We start from the raw sequence: 17,089 nt of genomic DNA, 5'->3' as shown, positions 1-17,089 counted from the left end.
AAATTCCCCAACAAGGCATTTTCTAAGGCATCGGACCTTAGCAATCGATCGAGTTAAGAATTAACCACAGAATCGACCATCTCCACCTTAAAGCACTCCTCATTTTCCGTAAGGAATTTCATGGCATTGAACGCATTAAAAGTTACATCCTGATCCATCACTTGCATGGTGAGCACACCTTTCTGCACATCTATCAAGGTTCGACCAGTAGCCAAGAAAGATCTTTCCAAGATTATGGGAATATTTTTATCCTCCTCGAAATCAAGAATTACAAAATCAGCAGGGAAGATGAGTTTATCCACCTTGACCAAGATATCCTCCACAATATCTCGCGGATATGTAATAGAACGATCGGCCAACTACAAAGTCATGTAAGTAGGCTTTGGATCGGGCGAGTCCAATTTCTTGAAGATTGACAAGGGCGTCAGATTGATGCTAGCTCCCAAGTCACATAGACACTTATCAAATGACACATTTCCAATGGTGCACGGAATAGTGAAGCTTCAAGGATCTTTAAGCTTCAGAGGCAATTTCTGTTGCAGCACAACACTGTATTCCTCCGTGAGAGCAACGATCTCTAAGTAATCAAGCTTCACCTTCCTATAGAGAATACCTTTCATGAACTTCGTGTAGCTAGGCATTTGTTCAAGAGATTCAGCGAAAGGTATGTTGATGTGAAGTTTCTTGAACACCTCCAGAAACTTTGCAAACTGCTTATCCAGCTTTTTCTTCTGCAGCCTCTTAGGAAAAGGAGGTGGATGATAGATCTGTTTCTCCCATGTATTGCCCTCAGGAGGAGCGTGCTCAACAGAAGTCTTCCTTGGTTCCACTTCTGCTTCCTTCTGCACTTCTTCTTCTTCAGCCTCAACTTCAGAATCTGGAGTCTTGGATTGTTCAGGATTCGCAACCTTACCAGAACTCAATGTGATTGCTTTAACATGCTCCTTAGCTTCCTTCTTGCCTAACACTTCAGTATCACTCGGAAGCGTGCCAGGTTGACAATTCAGTAATGCAGTAGCAATTTGCCCAATCTGATTCTCTAAGGTCTTGATAGAAACAGCTTGGCTCTTGCACATGAGCCTCAACTCCTCCAATTTAGATTTTTCATTAGCATGCGGTAACTGTTGAAGTTGAAGTTGTTTCCTAGGGGCATATTGCGGTTGCTGAAAACCAGGAGGGTTATACTGCTTTGCTGTGTATGGATTATAAGATTGTTGCACCGTATTCTGATTGTTACTCCAGCTGAAGTTAGGATGATTGCAGTTATTGGGATGATAAGTGGCTGGAGCTTGTTGTTGTGATCTCTGAAAGTTGCTCACAAATTGAGTTGATTCGCTAGAAATAGCACACTGCTCAGTTTAATGTGCCCCCGCACAAAGTTCACAAACACTAGTGATTTGATTAACTCCATAATTAGCCAAAGGGCCCACTTTCATCGTCAAAGCTTGAAGTTGAGCAGCTATAGCAGTAGTTGTATCCACTTCCAAAATTTCTGCTACTTTGCCTTACAACATTCTTTGCGTAGGATTCTTGTATTCATTAGCTGCCATTAGCTCAATCAACTCATAAGCTTCATTATAGCTTTTAGCCCATAAGGCACCACCAGATGTTGCATCGAGCATAGGTCTAGATTGTGCGCCTAAACCATTGTAGAAACAGTTTATAATCATCCAATCAGGCATGCCATGGTGTGGGAACTTCCTTAGCATCTCCTTGTATCGATCCCAAGCCTCACACGCAAACTGAGTAAGAGCATTCCTGATTGCAGCAGTCTCCGTCATAGGAAAAAATTTAGTGAGAAACTTTTAAGCAAGATCCTCCCATCTGGTGATAGACCCTGGTGGTAGAGAATGTAACCAGCACTTCTCTTTATCCCTCAAAGAGAATGGGAATAGTCGCAGCTTGATAGCATCTTCAGTCACATCTTTGAACTTGAAAGTGTCGCAGATCTCGATGAAATTCCTGATGTGCATGTTGGGGTCTTCAGTAGGAAAACCCCCAAACTGAACTGAGTTCTGTATCATCTGAATCGTGCTCGACTTGATCTCAAAACTGTTAGCCGCGATGGCTGGTCTGATGATGCTTGACTGGATATCATTGATCTTAGGCTGAGAATAGTCCATCAAAGCCTTAGGATTATCTGCTTGATCTCCCATCTCTATTAAAGTTGGTTCTTCGATTTGCTCTTCTTCTTCTACTTTCTCTTCGTCCACAAAAACTTCCCTTTGTTCTACTACAACTTCTTCCTAGGCTTTATCCAGAATTCTCCTACGAGCCCGCGAACGCGTATGCATACACGATCGCTAGAGTACCGAAAACATGACAAGGAAAAGAGTAGGTAAGTAACAATGTCTGAGTCAATGAACTTTAACGATCACTAATGACAAACACATAAACTAAAAGTTAACACCGAGTCCCCAGCAGCGGTGCCAAAAACTTGTTAGGGATAAACACGCGTTAATATTTCACGCAAGTATACGCGATCGCAAATATATATAATTATTTATAGTTCGTTCCCACAAGGACTGGTTTAGGTTAACTTTGTGATTTATGCACTTATGCAACAATGATATGACTATTATTCAATGCTAAGACGATAACAAATTTGGATTTTGATTATAACTACGAATTAAACTAGCAATTATAATTAAGAGATTAAAGAGAGTTGAATAGTATATGACACAAACATGGGATTCTAACTTTATTAAATACTTCATACAATAGCCTTATTGTTCTTAACCTTAGCATGCAATGGTGATGATACTAATCAGATAACACGAAACTGCTAAACGCCAACTTTTATTGCACGCATAACATACTACCAGACATCTACAAAAAAGATAGAAGCTGAATAAACACCAATTATATTGAGACCCTATATGTCTATATAATTTGACAACATAATGGCTTAATGCACAAGTTATCTATCATGATTACATAGCGCAAGTAAGATGATTAAAATTACCTACGAATCATGCAAAACAAATACATGAACCTATGCTAGCATGACAAGTTCTAAAACTTTAAATTCACTGTCGCTTCATTAAAGATTAACACGCTATCTTATAAGTTCGCGACGCTCACAAGACTAATAAGCACAACCAATACTAGGTTATCATACAATCACCACACACTAAGGCATCGAAACAAATTAGCTAAAGAAATCCATGAATAAATCCGCTAGAACCCCACGATATCGATTAGCACATAATCAGACTCATCATCAACATGGGTTCCGATGAAAGCATGGTATAATAAACGTAGTCTTTATACTGAATAAATAATAAACCAAGTACGAAACAAGAGTATAGGTTCACGAATAAGAAAACTAGCATCCAAAGTTACAACTTAGAACAAAGAATCACAAGTATAAACTAGATCTTTTTCGCCTTCGTTGAATCGTGCTAAAACGGTCTTCTTACGCCTTCTCCTTGTGCTTTGGTACGTCTCCTTATGAAAAACGTCCTTTATTTATGTATATATAGCAACCCACGCAAAGTAGAAGACCTCTAATCAGAAGCCCGGTAGAATTAGGATTCAAAGTTCCCGACCCGACCCGGCGCGGCCGCGGACGCGCTGGCCTTCTGGAGAAAAATCACATTTCCTTCTTTTCTTGCTGCAATGAGTTGGTTTTCTGAGCTTTCTTCCTTGTACACCATCCTAACACCATATTAGCACAAAAATAATGCTAATTCACCTAAATTCCAGATTAATGCCTAAAATGTAATAACACTAGAAAACACATTAAAACACCAACAACTTGAGTACAAAAACACCAATTCAAAGCTTAATGTAACGTTATAAAGTGTCATAAATGCCACTCAACAAGAGCTACATAGATGGCATCTAACCGAGTATTTCATGCCCCTACAAAACACATTTAACTAAATTAGCATTTTATTCGAAAGAAAGTTGCTCTTGGAAGTCATAGTGTATGTTACATTTCATCTATTGATCAGCCAGCTGACTTCCTTACTAAGCCATTCCCTTCTCACTCACGAACTTGTGTATCAAGGATCGTCCAGTTTGCGGGAGGGGTGTTAAAGTAATTCCACAATATAAGCACAACATTTAAATCACAAGATCTCATTTATATTCAAATACAGCTGCAGTTAAAAATCAATTTCGATTCCGTAATTACCCCAATTTATAGCCTTGTAATATCTCTGATAATATTGCCTCTAGCGTGTAATATAATGTTCCGATCCTCTCAACAAGATTGATCCGTTTGGATCTTGGTCCATGATGGCCTTTTTATTGATTTTGACGATTGGCGACAACAGGTATCAGAGTGAGTTAACTCATTAGCTGGGGGCCGAGCTGCCTTCGCTTTTGGCGTTCCTTCGTAGATCTCCTACATACTATGACTAGGAATGCAGTACAAGGAATTCCCGACGGCCCTTTGCTTTGTGCCTAATAGAGACTGAAAGACGATGCCGGGGAGAGAAGGGAATGCGTCGAGGCTCTCCCGTAAGCTCTTCGAGCTTCCCTTCATTCTCATACATCAATTAAAGATAACCAAAATACATTTTCTACATACCGCACAACTCCCGTTCATTTCGATTCAAGCTACATTTCATTTCATCATAGGGGACCAGTTTTGTGGAGGCCATATCGACATGTGAGTCTTGATCATCTTCCCAGTTTCCCTATCCATATATTTTGGACAGCAAAGTGTCCTCCTATCTTCATTAACATTGTGGAGTGGTGCTATCATGTTCGAGTTACCAGACAATTTAGGTAATTACCAGACAGTTCACATAAAGCAGGACGTACCAGAAAGTTCACCAAAAATAACCACAGAAGACTGTACGGCTTCTGGAAGGTCAGAATTGACCATGTTACGGGGTTGTCATGCCTCTATTAATAACGGTCCTGGATGCACATGAAATTTTTGTGCTTGGTATGATACGCTTAAATATCCCGCTTGAGCTCTAGTATCATTTATAAATCAACTCATCTAAAATATATTAAGATGTCAGACTAACGCGCCGGATCTTATATTATATTCTAACAAGAAGCAACTTCAAATGATATTTGTAGATCAATGTACAGGTTAAGGTGTGTGCAAGTATATAAACTGAAAGTCCACATATATCAATACCCTTTTGAAATCTATACAACACTCATGTACCTATCTTCTCACGGCCCCTCCATCACAATTCATGAAGCTAACGTACAATAACTTAATATAAAATTTGTCGTCGTATCTTATCTTTCTCTATCAATGCTCAAGATCCTAAAGACAGGCTTCTATTATATATCTACACATTCACCACCTTCCCGTGGATACAATAAATCACAGACTCATTTATACATGTGTATGTACTCGAAAAGAACATATACTTGCGTCTATCGAATCATCAGTATGAAGTGAGGTCAAGTGTTCTTCTCCAAAACTGAGAGGGCTGGTGTTAGGTAGTTATTTGCTTTGTCTGGTAAATGTGCAACCTGTTAGAAAATAGAAGATGGTTATGCAATCTAGTCACTGGCTATTGCAAATGTCTGATAGTCGAATTGACATATAAACAATAACAAAATTAACATTTTTATAAGGTACTACAGAAACAATTTCTATTCACATAATCTGAGAAGAAAAACTGAACTGTTTGTGAAGGCATAACTGCAAAAAAAACAAGGAGAAAAGAAGAATGGAGAATGGAAGGCTAGATTAAAGCTAACCTAAGGTGATTTAAGAATATACAGACTTTCTAAATAAATTCTTATTACCAGCTCATACAGCTCCTTCCCTTGCTCAGCCACATATTCATAACACACCTTCAGAAAATTATAATCATACTTAGTTTCACAGGTTAATTTCAGTGCTGAAAGAATATATACAGAAAAGCACCCACATCAAAGCTCTTGTTTCTAGCAGTTGAATCATGCAGTGCCTTCACACAGATATCTGCCACATCAGCACAGCTGATTCCCTGCATTTTTCAATAAATAATCAACTTGCATATCAGATCAATATCATCTCATTTTCTTTAACAAGACTGAAGAACTCATTGTGTACCAATTTTAACAAATCTGACCTGAGATATTCTGTTTCCTTGGTCAAAAACAAGAGCACGTTGTCCCCCAGGTTCTTCCTGGACCAAAATAAACATATATATTACACTTGCGGGCTTCTTGATTCATTTACAATGTTTACAACTGAAAACTCTTAAACCCTATAACTTTTACAGGCTATATGGGAATGTGACATCATTCAATTTTCTTGATAATAACAAAGGACCTGACCTGTATTGTATCATTAGATCAACTCTAGGGAAGTGATAAAATTGAGATTATGGTTATGAAAAGTCCAAAAATGTACGTCTGCTCTTTTATGTAGTATGGTGGAATATTATCAACATTTGAGAAGCTATACTAGCTATAGAATATAATCTTAGCTTTGCATAAACTCTAGCTGCAAAGAAGATGGCTTGGAGTAATTTTATCACTTTTGTCCTTGCGTTACAAAGTAAATTACGGTAAAAATGAAAAATAAAGATAATTCATTATAGTAAAGTAGTATAATCTTCATTGGCTTTGCTATCAAAACTCCCGAACCTGATGGTAAAATAACAAGAATATATAATGAAAATGTCCATGATTACTAAGCCAACTTAGTTAGCAGCAAATACTAAAACAGATTTATTCTCAAACATAAGGATCATAGCACTAAAAAATAACTATTAAAATACATTCTAATTGCTCAATACTATCAAGTATACATACAGAATACATATGAAATTAGCTTTATAAAAATATACCATTAATGGACCAGGGCGGATAATTGTGTACCCTAGGCCTGATCTTCTCAATGAATCTTCCCCAGCCTTCATGGAATTGAAGAGTATTAGTATCCTGGAGACATATAGTCTTCAAGAAAGTATAATAATGGAGAATGACAAACCTTTTTGGCTTTTATGACCTGCTCCCTCCTGTTAGGTTCTATCCCAGATCCTGTACACGATACTAAGATAAAATCTGTTTCTTGTCCAGTCTGCAAACATTTGATTAACCCAATCTTATCATGCACGCAATAAGGTACGTAGTTACAAATTTAAGGCATGAACTAACTCATATTACCAAAATTTTCTAGGTTGTCGTCAATCTAATGGTATGAACATAAACTGAACTGGTCACTTATTACAGATTCTGGTCTCTATCAAATACAGCTTTGGGTATCAAGAAAGATAGGCAGCTTTGCAGTGTTAATTAGCATATGAAAGTGATATATGCTTGATTCTTTACAAGTCATTCGGTGAATATCATTTAGCAGGGCTACTTCCAACTGAACTCTTCATTGCACCTTTAGTAACAAGACTATACAAATTCATTCAATAACCTCTGCAAGAGACTAATATTGTTGATGCTTATTCAATATATTTCAAGAATATGGAGTAGAGAAAAACTCCACTAATATTGTGTTAAGGTATGTTAAGTTTTCTGTTCACATTTACATATTAAGGACAACTAGAAGCGGTAGATACCTATTACAACAGTATAAATATATTATTTACCTGTAATATTTATGTGCTAACTCTTTAATGCTCAGTTTTTTGCCAACTAAACTATGTGCATGGCTTTTAGGCAGCATCTAACCAGTGTCATGAAAATTGTAATCTTTACTAAATAAATATGAAAAATGATAACCAAAAAAGTATAAGTAGATAAATATAAATTCTAATTTAGGTAGAAAAACACAGATATTTGGAACCAGTTTTTAAGGAAGTACAAATTCTTGAGAGTGAAGAGAAAGAGATCCTGACACTTTTTTATATAGGTTTCTCTATTTCATTGAGCCCAATGCAAATTGACTTATATGACTTGTTTTACATTGTAAAAAAATTGGAAAGATGAGAAGACCGAGTAAATACAGTTTGCAGATAAAAACTCAACCTAAAATATATGATCTCCAAAGACTTCTCAAATATATTTCAATGACATAATTACTATTCAAAAAGTTTTGTCATGCAAAATATACTTGAAATAGATAAGAGGTATCTAAGAAAATATCAATGGATTACATGTATCACTAAGACTTTCAACAAAAAGTTTCTCTTTAAGTTTCACTCACTGTTGTTCACCTCATCTCCTACAAATATGGACGCCGCCAAAAAAAGGGGGAAAGATAAGAAAGTGATTTACGAGGGAAAATCAGGGTTCAAGATGGAGTTAAAAATATAATTATAGGATATAGTCAATAATTATAGGATATAGAATCGATAATAGCGCCGTGAGTAAAATTTAGGAGTATCAGTGACGTCTTCTAGGTATGAGTATACAGTACTACTACAAAACATCCTACCCATCCCCAATAAGAACCCCTCAGTATAATTGGTCCTTCGTAGAAAAGAAGGTAATCTCCACAGCACATATATTCCTGAGCTGCACAAATGCATATTGCAGGCACAAACTAAGAATCGACAACACAGATTGTAAAATCGATACAATCATACAATAGAAACAATCATAATTAAACAACTTACTGGCAGTGCTTTTATATATTCCAATATTAGTTGAAAGCTTCTTAAGTCCTGATTTCCTCCCATGGTTCCATCAGTAACTCTCTGCGGAATACACACATGGAACAATCAGAGCTTTTTTTAATAGGAAATCCATTTAATTGAAGACTTGGAAATCCAACAAAAAATTATTCTGCATTTCCAACACTTAAACATATAATTAAGAGTTAAGAAACTCCGTTTGATCAAAGACTTGAAATTTAAAAAACATATTTCTGCATTTCCAACACTTTAACATATAATTAAGAGTTAAGACAGCAGTAGACAAATGAGACTAGGGATAATTACTTGAATGATATGTCAGATGTGAAAGCAGCTCTATCTAGCATTTAGTTGGTAATGCTGGTTTTTTTATACCAAGCAATAACACTTGCCTAGAACGGGATAGTATTTAATATAAACATAGTGAAAAGATCCCTCTTCAACACCGCTACTGATTTAATTCAATTGTCTTACAATTACTGTTCTAAAGTAACTTGCTTGTATATTGAAAACACACGCAAGTTATATCGAAACAAGTAACTTTTTTAGCAAAAAAATAAGTAACTTAGCAGACATTTTCACAAACCCGTCCTATTCCAGAATCTTATATTTGTATGACAAATTTTAGTTAATGACTGAGGAAGGGCTTTAGGGAGAAAATCTTTGGGCCGAGCCTTCTTCCTTGTCTTATTATTACATCATACTGTTAAGTAGAACAATATTATGCACCTGAATAGCTTAGTTGCTATAAATCACTCTTTCCGTTTTATGGTTTACTGTACTATTTAAAACTTACACCATAGCAAGTATAATATTTTATCAATATACAATCATCTCATCTGATATAATGATGTTTTGATACAAAATTTTTACCAAGTACTGTACCAAGGTGTCAAATAACAGATACGAAACTAAGATGCAACAACATGGATTAACAAGGAGCGAAAATATTATAAGTGAAGAAAAAGGCCCATTGAGAGTACACAGATGTCTGAAACTTCATAAAAGATACCTGTCTTCTTGGTTCAAACCGAATTGTGAAGGTATGTACAAGAAATGGGTCCAGTGGTGGATCTTCTGGTATCACTGGTCGAAAGGCTGAAAATGGTACTCTTACCTGCAAATCAAAATAGCAAGTGAGATGACACATGCAATTAATTTTGTTCCAAATATTTATTTACCGGGTTCTTTTAAACGTATAATGAGAAAACTTACCCTGCAGAATCCTGCTTTTGTGCTAATTCTCGTAAAGTATAGTTTGCTTTGTGTTGTATCTGCTGAAGGTCCGGATTCAAGAATTATAACATATGGTCTTCCATTACCACCAACAGATAGTACCAGGCCTTCATACCTAAACAAGAAATTTTTAACAATAATTAAATTAATGTACTTAAATTTGATAAAGACATGTAACGATAAATGAAAAGCATCAGCAATGGAAAAGGACGTATTATTATTTAGGAATGGCCTACCTGTCAAGAGTGGAACCAAGTGGAAGCGAAAGCCTTTTTGACAGTTGGACATACCCGCCTCTAGTGAAAACATAGCCTAATGTTGGAAGAAATCAACTTCAAGGAACGTGAAGGACATCAAAGCATAATTAAACTAAATTGGTTTAAGTTATCTTTTTGTCCTCGGAATATAACTATATTATTTAGTCCTCTTTTCTATTTTATTTAATTTTATCCTGCCCAAAGATAATAAGAAGGAACAAAATGCTCAAAGGTTTCCTTCCGGAGCATATTATGCATACACAAACTGGTAACATTGTTCATTTTTGCTAATTCTAACACTTCTACCTGAAAAAGTTGCCTCTCCACTCTCAGTGAACTCAAATTTAGCATCCATTCCTCCATCGTACTTTGTGGCAACTACATCCTGAAAATAGGTTCCTTTACTGACAGTCCACCCGCTCACTGAATCTTCGGACTTGAACTTTGCTAGTAAAAGCTTACTTTTGCTACTCTTTCCTGCTCGTAATTGTGCTAGTTTATTGTTGTAGTCCTATAAAGCCGCAGAACAAATTGGGTTCAGATGTTACTTCATATATTTAGTAAGTTCAGGTTGCAATTGTACAAACATGTATGGTCTGAAGTTTGTGTTTGCATTGACCACCTGAGGCATATTAGTAATCTGAAAAAGTAGAACATAGAATATGTACATCTGGTGCATGTCCTAAAAGTTGGCCAAACATTGAAGTTTGTCCGCTTAAAATATGCGACAAGCTGACTAGGTAAGCCGATGGCCGGTGCTAATAGAGCAGTAACATCTTCTCTTATGTCTCCAATATTTTTTCAAACCAACATGAAAATCCATTTCTTATTTTAATTCATTTCATACTTGACAAAAAGGGAAGGAAACCGTTACACCGTGACTGTGAATTGTGAAATTTATTTGAATCAATAAATAGATTTCAAGAAATGGCAGATATATTCTCTATACTGAACACTGACCCAAATGTGGTGTACCACAAGAGATTGGTAATTAATATTGACTCCTAGTGATTGGACGAATAACAATTTCTTGACGAGGTATTCAAATGCAGCATGAACTGAACAAATTTACATTCAAGGAATATTAAAAGAACGAGGTCATAGGTTTGACATTAAAGGAATTGGGGGGGGGGGTTCATTTGTTATATGTGTCAGAAAAATAATGTTTTTTATATTATTACAACTATTTCCTTATTTTTTCACTATAGCTCTTGAATCCAAGTGTTAATCTTGTTACAAATAATATAATTGAGATTGGATATCAGATAAAACCTGGAACGCTTTGCTGAGGTTGTAAACACCCTGGTAATCAACTCTATTAAGATCCCCGGTGATTGAGGAACGAGCTGTGGCACAATATATAATTTTGCTGCAATTCTCGACGGCAGCCCTGAGAGTGACTGAATCACCAACATCCCCAATCACAATCTCCACAGAGGTTGGTAGCATGTCTACTACTTCTTGGCTTGCTTTCCTGACTAAAGCCTGAAGGATAGCAGTGAAACAAAATTAGGTTATGTTATCTTTGAAAGCTAATTAAGAGGTAAATTCTAGAAATTTTTTTAATTACGTATAATATTTAAGAAAAAAAAAGTCTGCTTCACGTTAGAATATGTCAAATAAAGTAGAAAACTGACGCTGTAAGGTATAATTCTCGAATCACATTATTACACTTCTGATACAATTTTCAAATTGAGGGCATGACTACTATACCCGTAAAGTGATATTTGTCTACAGAAAATAGTTACAGGTAATGTAAATAAGATTAACAGAAGGGTTTGTTTTCTCTTATTATGAACAATGTATCTAAATAGGAAGAACAATGCATCTGAATAGAAACAATATAACAATGCATCTGAATAGAAAGCACCTCATGACATGCCTATGAATGAAGATGTTAATTCTGATCATATACTTTGACAAAAACAATGGAAGGAACTGATAGACACTTGTAGTAATCAGGATTTACAATAAGGGTATACGCATCAAAAACAAAAAACTCCACAGCAAACAAGTTTCAACAAGGTCACACCTCAATTAGACATTATGGCTGACAATGTACTTTCCTTAATCAAGAGACATGCCCTTTTTATAGCATAAAGTATTACAACTTACATATACTGCTACTTCGACTATTCCAAGAGGTCAAATTTCCCAATCATTTTCATGTTGAAGTACCAAAAACATCTAAGACAATATATAATTAAATTCAGGACAGACAAACAAGTACTACATAATCTACTTAAACGAAAGATAGATTGAATAGTAAAAACAAAGCAATTTAAACCTTGACACTGTATCCCCTAAGCATAAGCTTCCTCACAACAACCCGACCAACACGACTAGTAGCACCGACAACAAGAACAGTAGTATTTTGTGCACCAGGAATAGCAAATTCACACATTGGACCACCTTCCCTTATAAGAATAGCATCATCATCAGTCCTTATAGTCCTTGAAATTTGTCCTAACCCCGAGAATTTTCTCCAAACCTCATCAAATATTTGTCTAGATTTCCTCCCTAACCCAACTGGATTCACATCATCCAACCTCTTCATCATTGACAATGAATCATCATCGCTAGATTTCACAACTTGATCTTTTTCTTTTTCACTCTCTTCTTCATCTTCATCATCATCATTACCCTTCTTCTTGTTCTTCTGCTTTTTCTTGGTGGTTGCGGAGGTAGAAGAAGATGATGAAGAAGAAGAAGAAGAAGAAGTAGCACAAGGCCTAGTAAAAGTTAAACTTCTTTTATAAAAAAGAACACCTCCATTACTTAAACTCCATTTTTGAACTATGGGTTTGTTAAAACCTGCAGCTGTGGTAGTTGGTGTAAGAGAAGGAGTTGCAGAAGTCATCAAGTTAAGATTTTGCAGCTAAATTTCATCTAAAGTTAAGTTTTTCTTTTTCGAAAAAAAAAGAAGAAGAGAGAGGCTAAATTTAAGTAAAAATATGATCTTATGATTTTGAAGATGAAAATGTGGATAACTATTGGTACCCAGGTGATGATCTTCGGATTGAAGTTGAGAAAAACAAAGAATGAAATGGATTATTCAGGAATTATAAAAATTAGGTGAGGAACTTTAAACTACAACCACATGATAATGAATGGGAGAAGTACAACCCAAGGTTTGAAGATGAAGAAGAGTGTGTCATAACCAATGTGCCACGTAGAATTAGATATATCCTTATATCTACTTCTACTTGCTTTATATTTTCGTTTGTTTGCGACCAAGTCATGAACTCATGATGGATCATGCATCGCCTCCGAGTCCTTTCTCGTTATTTTTAAACTAACTAGTTATACAATATGATAGTATTATTTATGTGAATATTATACAAGATTGTAAAATTTAAATAGAGACGTACAGTATTATTATTACTTTTTAAATTAAATTGTTTCCAATTAATGTTCCGATTTATTAATCCCATTAATCACCGATTATCTGATTAATTACTGAAAGGTTGTTGTACTGAATAATATCAATTTATGTTTTGTTAGAATAGTGTCAAATATGTAATGAAAAAATGTTATCTCAGGTCATAGTGTAATTTTAATGGCACAGTTGTAATTTTTTAAATAAATTTTATAATTAAAATAATATCTCTCATATATTTACATTAAAAACAACTTTTTATACTTACCTACATTACGTGAATATGTATTTAGGAGTATAAAGTTTATGTAATATGATTTTCAAATAATTATTGTGTCTGCTCACTGTGCATCATTATTAACATTAAGTGATAAGATTTAAAAAAATGTATCATTAATTTATATTAGATATTTAAATAGTTTTTTTTGTAAGATATTTAAAAGAATTATAAATAATACTCGGAATATATGAGTCGTTTGATTCTTGACGGGAAAATGGACGAAATCGAAAATGAAAATGAGCAGAAATGAAAGGAATGATTTTGAATTGTGAAAAGTAAAATGATTATATTTAAATTTGATTTTTTTCGTATTATGCAATCTTAAGAGTCAAATATATTCATATTACAAAATATAAGATTTTTGCTTATAATAAACTAATATAATTATTTAATAACATCATTAATTCTATAATAAATTAACATATAAATTATATAAAAAATATATTTGATTTTTTAAAAACTAAATAATAAATTATTTTTAATTTTTAAAATAATTTACTTATCAATCTTTGTTTATAATCCAAAATTTTAATTATAATTAAAATGAAAAAATAAAAGTCGGAAAAGGAAACCAAATACTTAAGGGGACTAACGAATGAGTTTGGAAGGATATTGATTAACCTAACACTGAAAAAAGGGAAATGTGAGGATATTTTTTGCTAAACAAATATCAACAAAGTAATTAGTTCAACTATTTCTCTTTTCATTTGTCAATTAACTCCAATCATACTGTTGTACCAAGAACTTTTAGACATGATAAAACTAGGCGACTGACGAGAAGTGAAGGCGACAGACGATAAGCAAAGTGGAGGCGACTGACGAGAGGCAACACGAGCATCATAGGCGACGACAGATGAGAATGTATTAAGAAAACATGAAGACAAAGTCCAATACAACAACAAATATTAAGGAAAATAGTTGATCTAAATAAGGAAGAATTCTACCACGTCTTGAGTCAAGAGAGAAGGGTGAGAAGTTAGAGAAAAATAAGGGATAAGGCTTCGATTTGAATTGGAGAAGAAAGAGCAACAATAAGGTGGGGGATATATATACATTCGAGCAGGCATAATGAAGGCAACAAAAAAGACACACACACACAAGAAGCCATAAATGAATCAAACACAAACACCTCCGAATATAATCAAAAAGAGAAGACGAAAGATGAGAATGAGGATAATGTCATCGAGTTCTTGTACTTAATCATTCTTAGATTTCTTGTAATCATATCGCAAATACTAGTGAAATTTTCATTAGGTTGGGTAACCAATCCCACCCGCGGTTTTTTCCTGTTCTCGGGTTTTCCGCATCACCAAGTCTTTGTCTTTTTATCTTATTACGTTCTTTATATTTTCTTAGCATAATCCAATAATCTTAGCATTAACCTAAAAAATATGGTAGAAATAATTGGCGCCGTCTGTGGGAAACTTGCTAAAGAATAGATTAGAACATTACGATGACATGCGACAACATAGAAGGTCGGGTTACGGATCAAGGAGACGAAGATGAAGGAAACAAAAAGATGGCAGTGGCAATGAGAAAACTACAAGAAGAAATGGATAAAGTACGTTCAGAAAATGAGATATTGAAGAAAGAATCGACCATGGCTAAATCCAAAACCAAGATGGTTACAAAGAAGACAATTCCAAGTGTGATCAGGCGTTTGGACATAGACGATGCGGAAGATCAGGACCAACAAGAAGAGCCCGTGAGAGGTGATGACAACTTTTTTGAAATAGAGGACATCGAAGACATACCAAACAATGATGATGACGCAGAAAGGCAACGTGAGGAACAACGTTACGATGGACATGAAGATAGAGGAGGAAACTCAGACAAAAGGAGATCACGTCATAAGAACACGAAATCACGGAGCTCTGTCACAAAAGAATTCAAAAGAGAACTACAAGAAGTGAGGGATCTGATAGAAAGAATCCCTAGGGTTCTAAAACCATTGGAGAAGGTGACTCCCACAAGCTACGCTGATTCACCCTTTCATGACAACATTGCATTGGTGGAAATCCCGAAGCGCTTCACAGTACCACAAATGAGGCCATACGATGGAATTAGTGACCCACTAGAGCATATTGCTCAATACAAATAACGAATGTTTATAGTACCTATTACTCGTGATCTAAAAGAAGCTTATATGTGCAAGCATTTTGGATCGACGTTATCAGGGCCAGCGCTGCAGTGGTTCGTGAACTTACCACACATGAGCATCAATACATTCGCAAACTTGGATGATACGTTTAACATGCAATTTTCTAGTAGCAGGGTAATCGAAAAAACTATATGCGATCTGTACAAAGTGATTCAACGTCACAGAGAGCCATTGCATGACTACTTGACAAGGTTCAACATAGAAAAAGTAACTATCACGAATTGCGATGTACCAATGGCAATTGAAGCCTTCAGGAGGGGACTTGAAGGAGAATTCCCTTTATACGAAGAATTGACGAAATATCCGTGCAAAACAATGGATGACGTATAAGCCAAAGCTATGGGCCAAATCAGATTGGAGGAAGACATGAGGGAGGATGACGAGAAGTACTACAAACCTTCAAGGAAAATAATGATGCCAAGATCTAGGGAGTACAAGCCTTATATAAGACCACCTCGATATGAGGCATATGTCCACACAACACGTGAACGCAATGAATGGAAAAAGGAGGATTACTCAGTTTGGAGAAAAGATCCTAATCTGCCACCAACATACGAGAGTTATGGTTTTTCGATCACACCGTCAGCTATGATAAAAAAATTCACAAAATTAGGGGATGTGGTGAAATGGCCAACAAAGAGTAATAAACCAAAGACGAATTTAGATTCGAAATTGTGGTGCGATTACCATGGTGACTATGGACACAAGGCTTATGATTGCGTAGCTCTACGAAAGGAGTTACAGTTCTTAGTCAAAAAAAGGGTATCTGACCGAATTCATGACATCCAAGAAGGCGGCTCATGTAAGGAGGAACAAATCGCCCAACAGGGAAGACATGACACCAGTAAGACCACCACCACCACCATATCGCAAGATAATCAACTTCATTGCAAGTGGCTCTGAAGTGTGTGGTTCTACATATTCACAAGACAAACGAGTGGCAAGAGAAACTAACGTTCGAGTAAATCAGATGGAGGATAATAGTGTCAGATTACCAGCACTGATGTTCGACGAGTCGGACAAAAAGAATGTTTATGAACCATAACAGGATGGTCTTATCATCTCACTTCCCGTAGGGAATTGTCTAATCAAAAGGATATTGGTCGATAATGGGAGTGCAGCTAATATTAGGAGTGAGCAAAACTGAACCGAAACCGAAAAACCGAACCGAACCGTGCTAATTCGGTTCGGTCCTGATTTTTCAGAAATTCGGTCTATTCGGTCCAGACCGAATAGACCGAAATAAAATTTGGTTCGGTCCGGTTCTTTTAAAAA

General features: G+C 35.7%; 2 protein-coding genes across 2 annotated transcripts; one reads left to right on the top strand and one right to left on the bottom strand.

Moving 5' to 3' along the window:
• Positions 1-5,076: 5,076 nt before the first annotated feature.
• LOC141678117 (protein HIGH CHLOROPHYLL FLUORESCENCE PHENOTYPE 173, chloroplastic) lies at positions 5,077-13,150 on the bottom strand. The gene is made up of 13 exons (XM_074484357.1): positions 12,282-13,150; positions 11,267-11,479; positions 10,301-10,505; positions 9,974-10,049; positions 9,717-9,852; positions 9,514-9,618; positions 8,484-8,564; positions 6,905-6,994; positions 6,762-6,827; positions 6,039-6,095; positions 5,856-5,933; positions 5,731-5,778; positions 5,077-5,451 (listed from the first exon to the last, which is right to left on the bottom strand). Exons 1-13 carry the CDS (start codon positions 12,852-12,854, stop codon positions 5,380-5,382), a joined length of 1,800 nt encoding a protein of 599 aa, XP_074340458.1. The 5' UTR covers positions 12,855-13,150; the 3' UTR covers positions 5,077-5,379.
• Positions 13,151-15,757: 2,607 nt separating this feature from the next.
• On the top strand, positions 15,758-16,144 carry LOC141680043 (uncharacterized). The gene has a single exon (XM_074486374.1). It carries the CDS (start codon positions 15,758-15,760, stop codon positions 16,142-16,144), a length of 387 nt encoding a protein of 128 aa, XP_074342475.1.
• The last annotated feature ends 945 nt before the right edge of the window (positions 16,145-17,089 follow it).

This window comes from Apium graveolens, chromosome 8 (assembly GCF_009905375.1).
Source record: "Apium graveolens cultivar Ventura chromosome 8, ASM990537v1, whole genome shotgun sequence".
In the NCBI taxonomy this organism is placed as follows: domain Eukaryota; kingdom Viridiplantae; phylum Streptophyta; class Magnoliopsida; order Apiales; family Apiaceae; genus Apium; species Apium graveolens.
This window is presented reverse-complemented; position numbering and strand designations above follow the sequence as displayed.

Coding starts and splice junctions, on each gene's coding strand:
- LOC141678117 (XM_074484357.1), bottom strand. CDS start 12,854: ATGACTTCTGCAACTCCTTCTCTTACACCAACTACCACAGCTGCAGGT. Junction 9,853..9,973: donor CTTGGTTCCACTCTTGACAG/GTAGGCCATTCC, acceptor TTTCTTGTTTAG/GTATGAAGGCCTGGTACTAT. Junction 5,779..5,855: donor CTAGAAACAAGAGCTTTGAT/GTGGGTGCTTTT, acceptor AATTTTCTGAAG/GTGTGTTATGAATATGTGGC.
- LOC141680043 (XM_074486374.1), top strand. CDS start 15,758: ATGTTTATAGTACCTATTACTCGTGATCTAAAAGAAGCTTATATGTGC.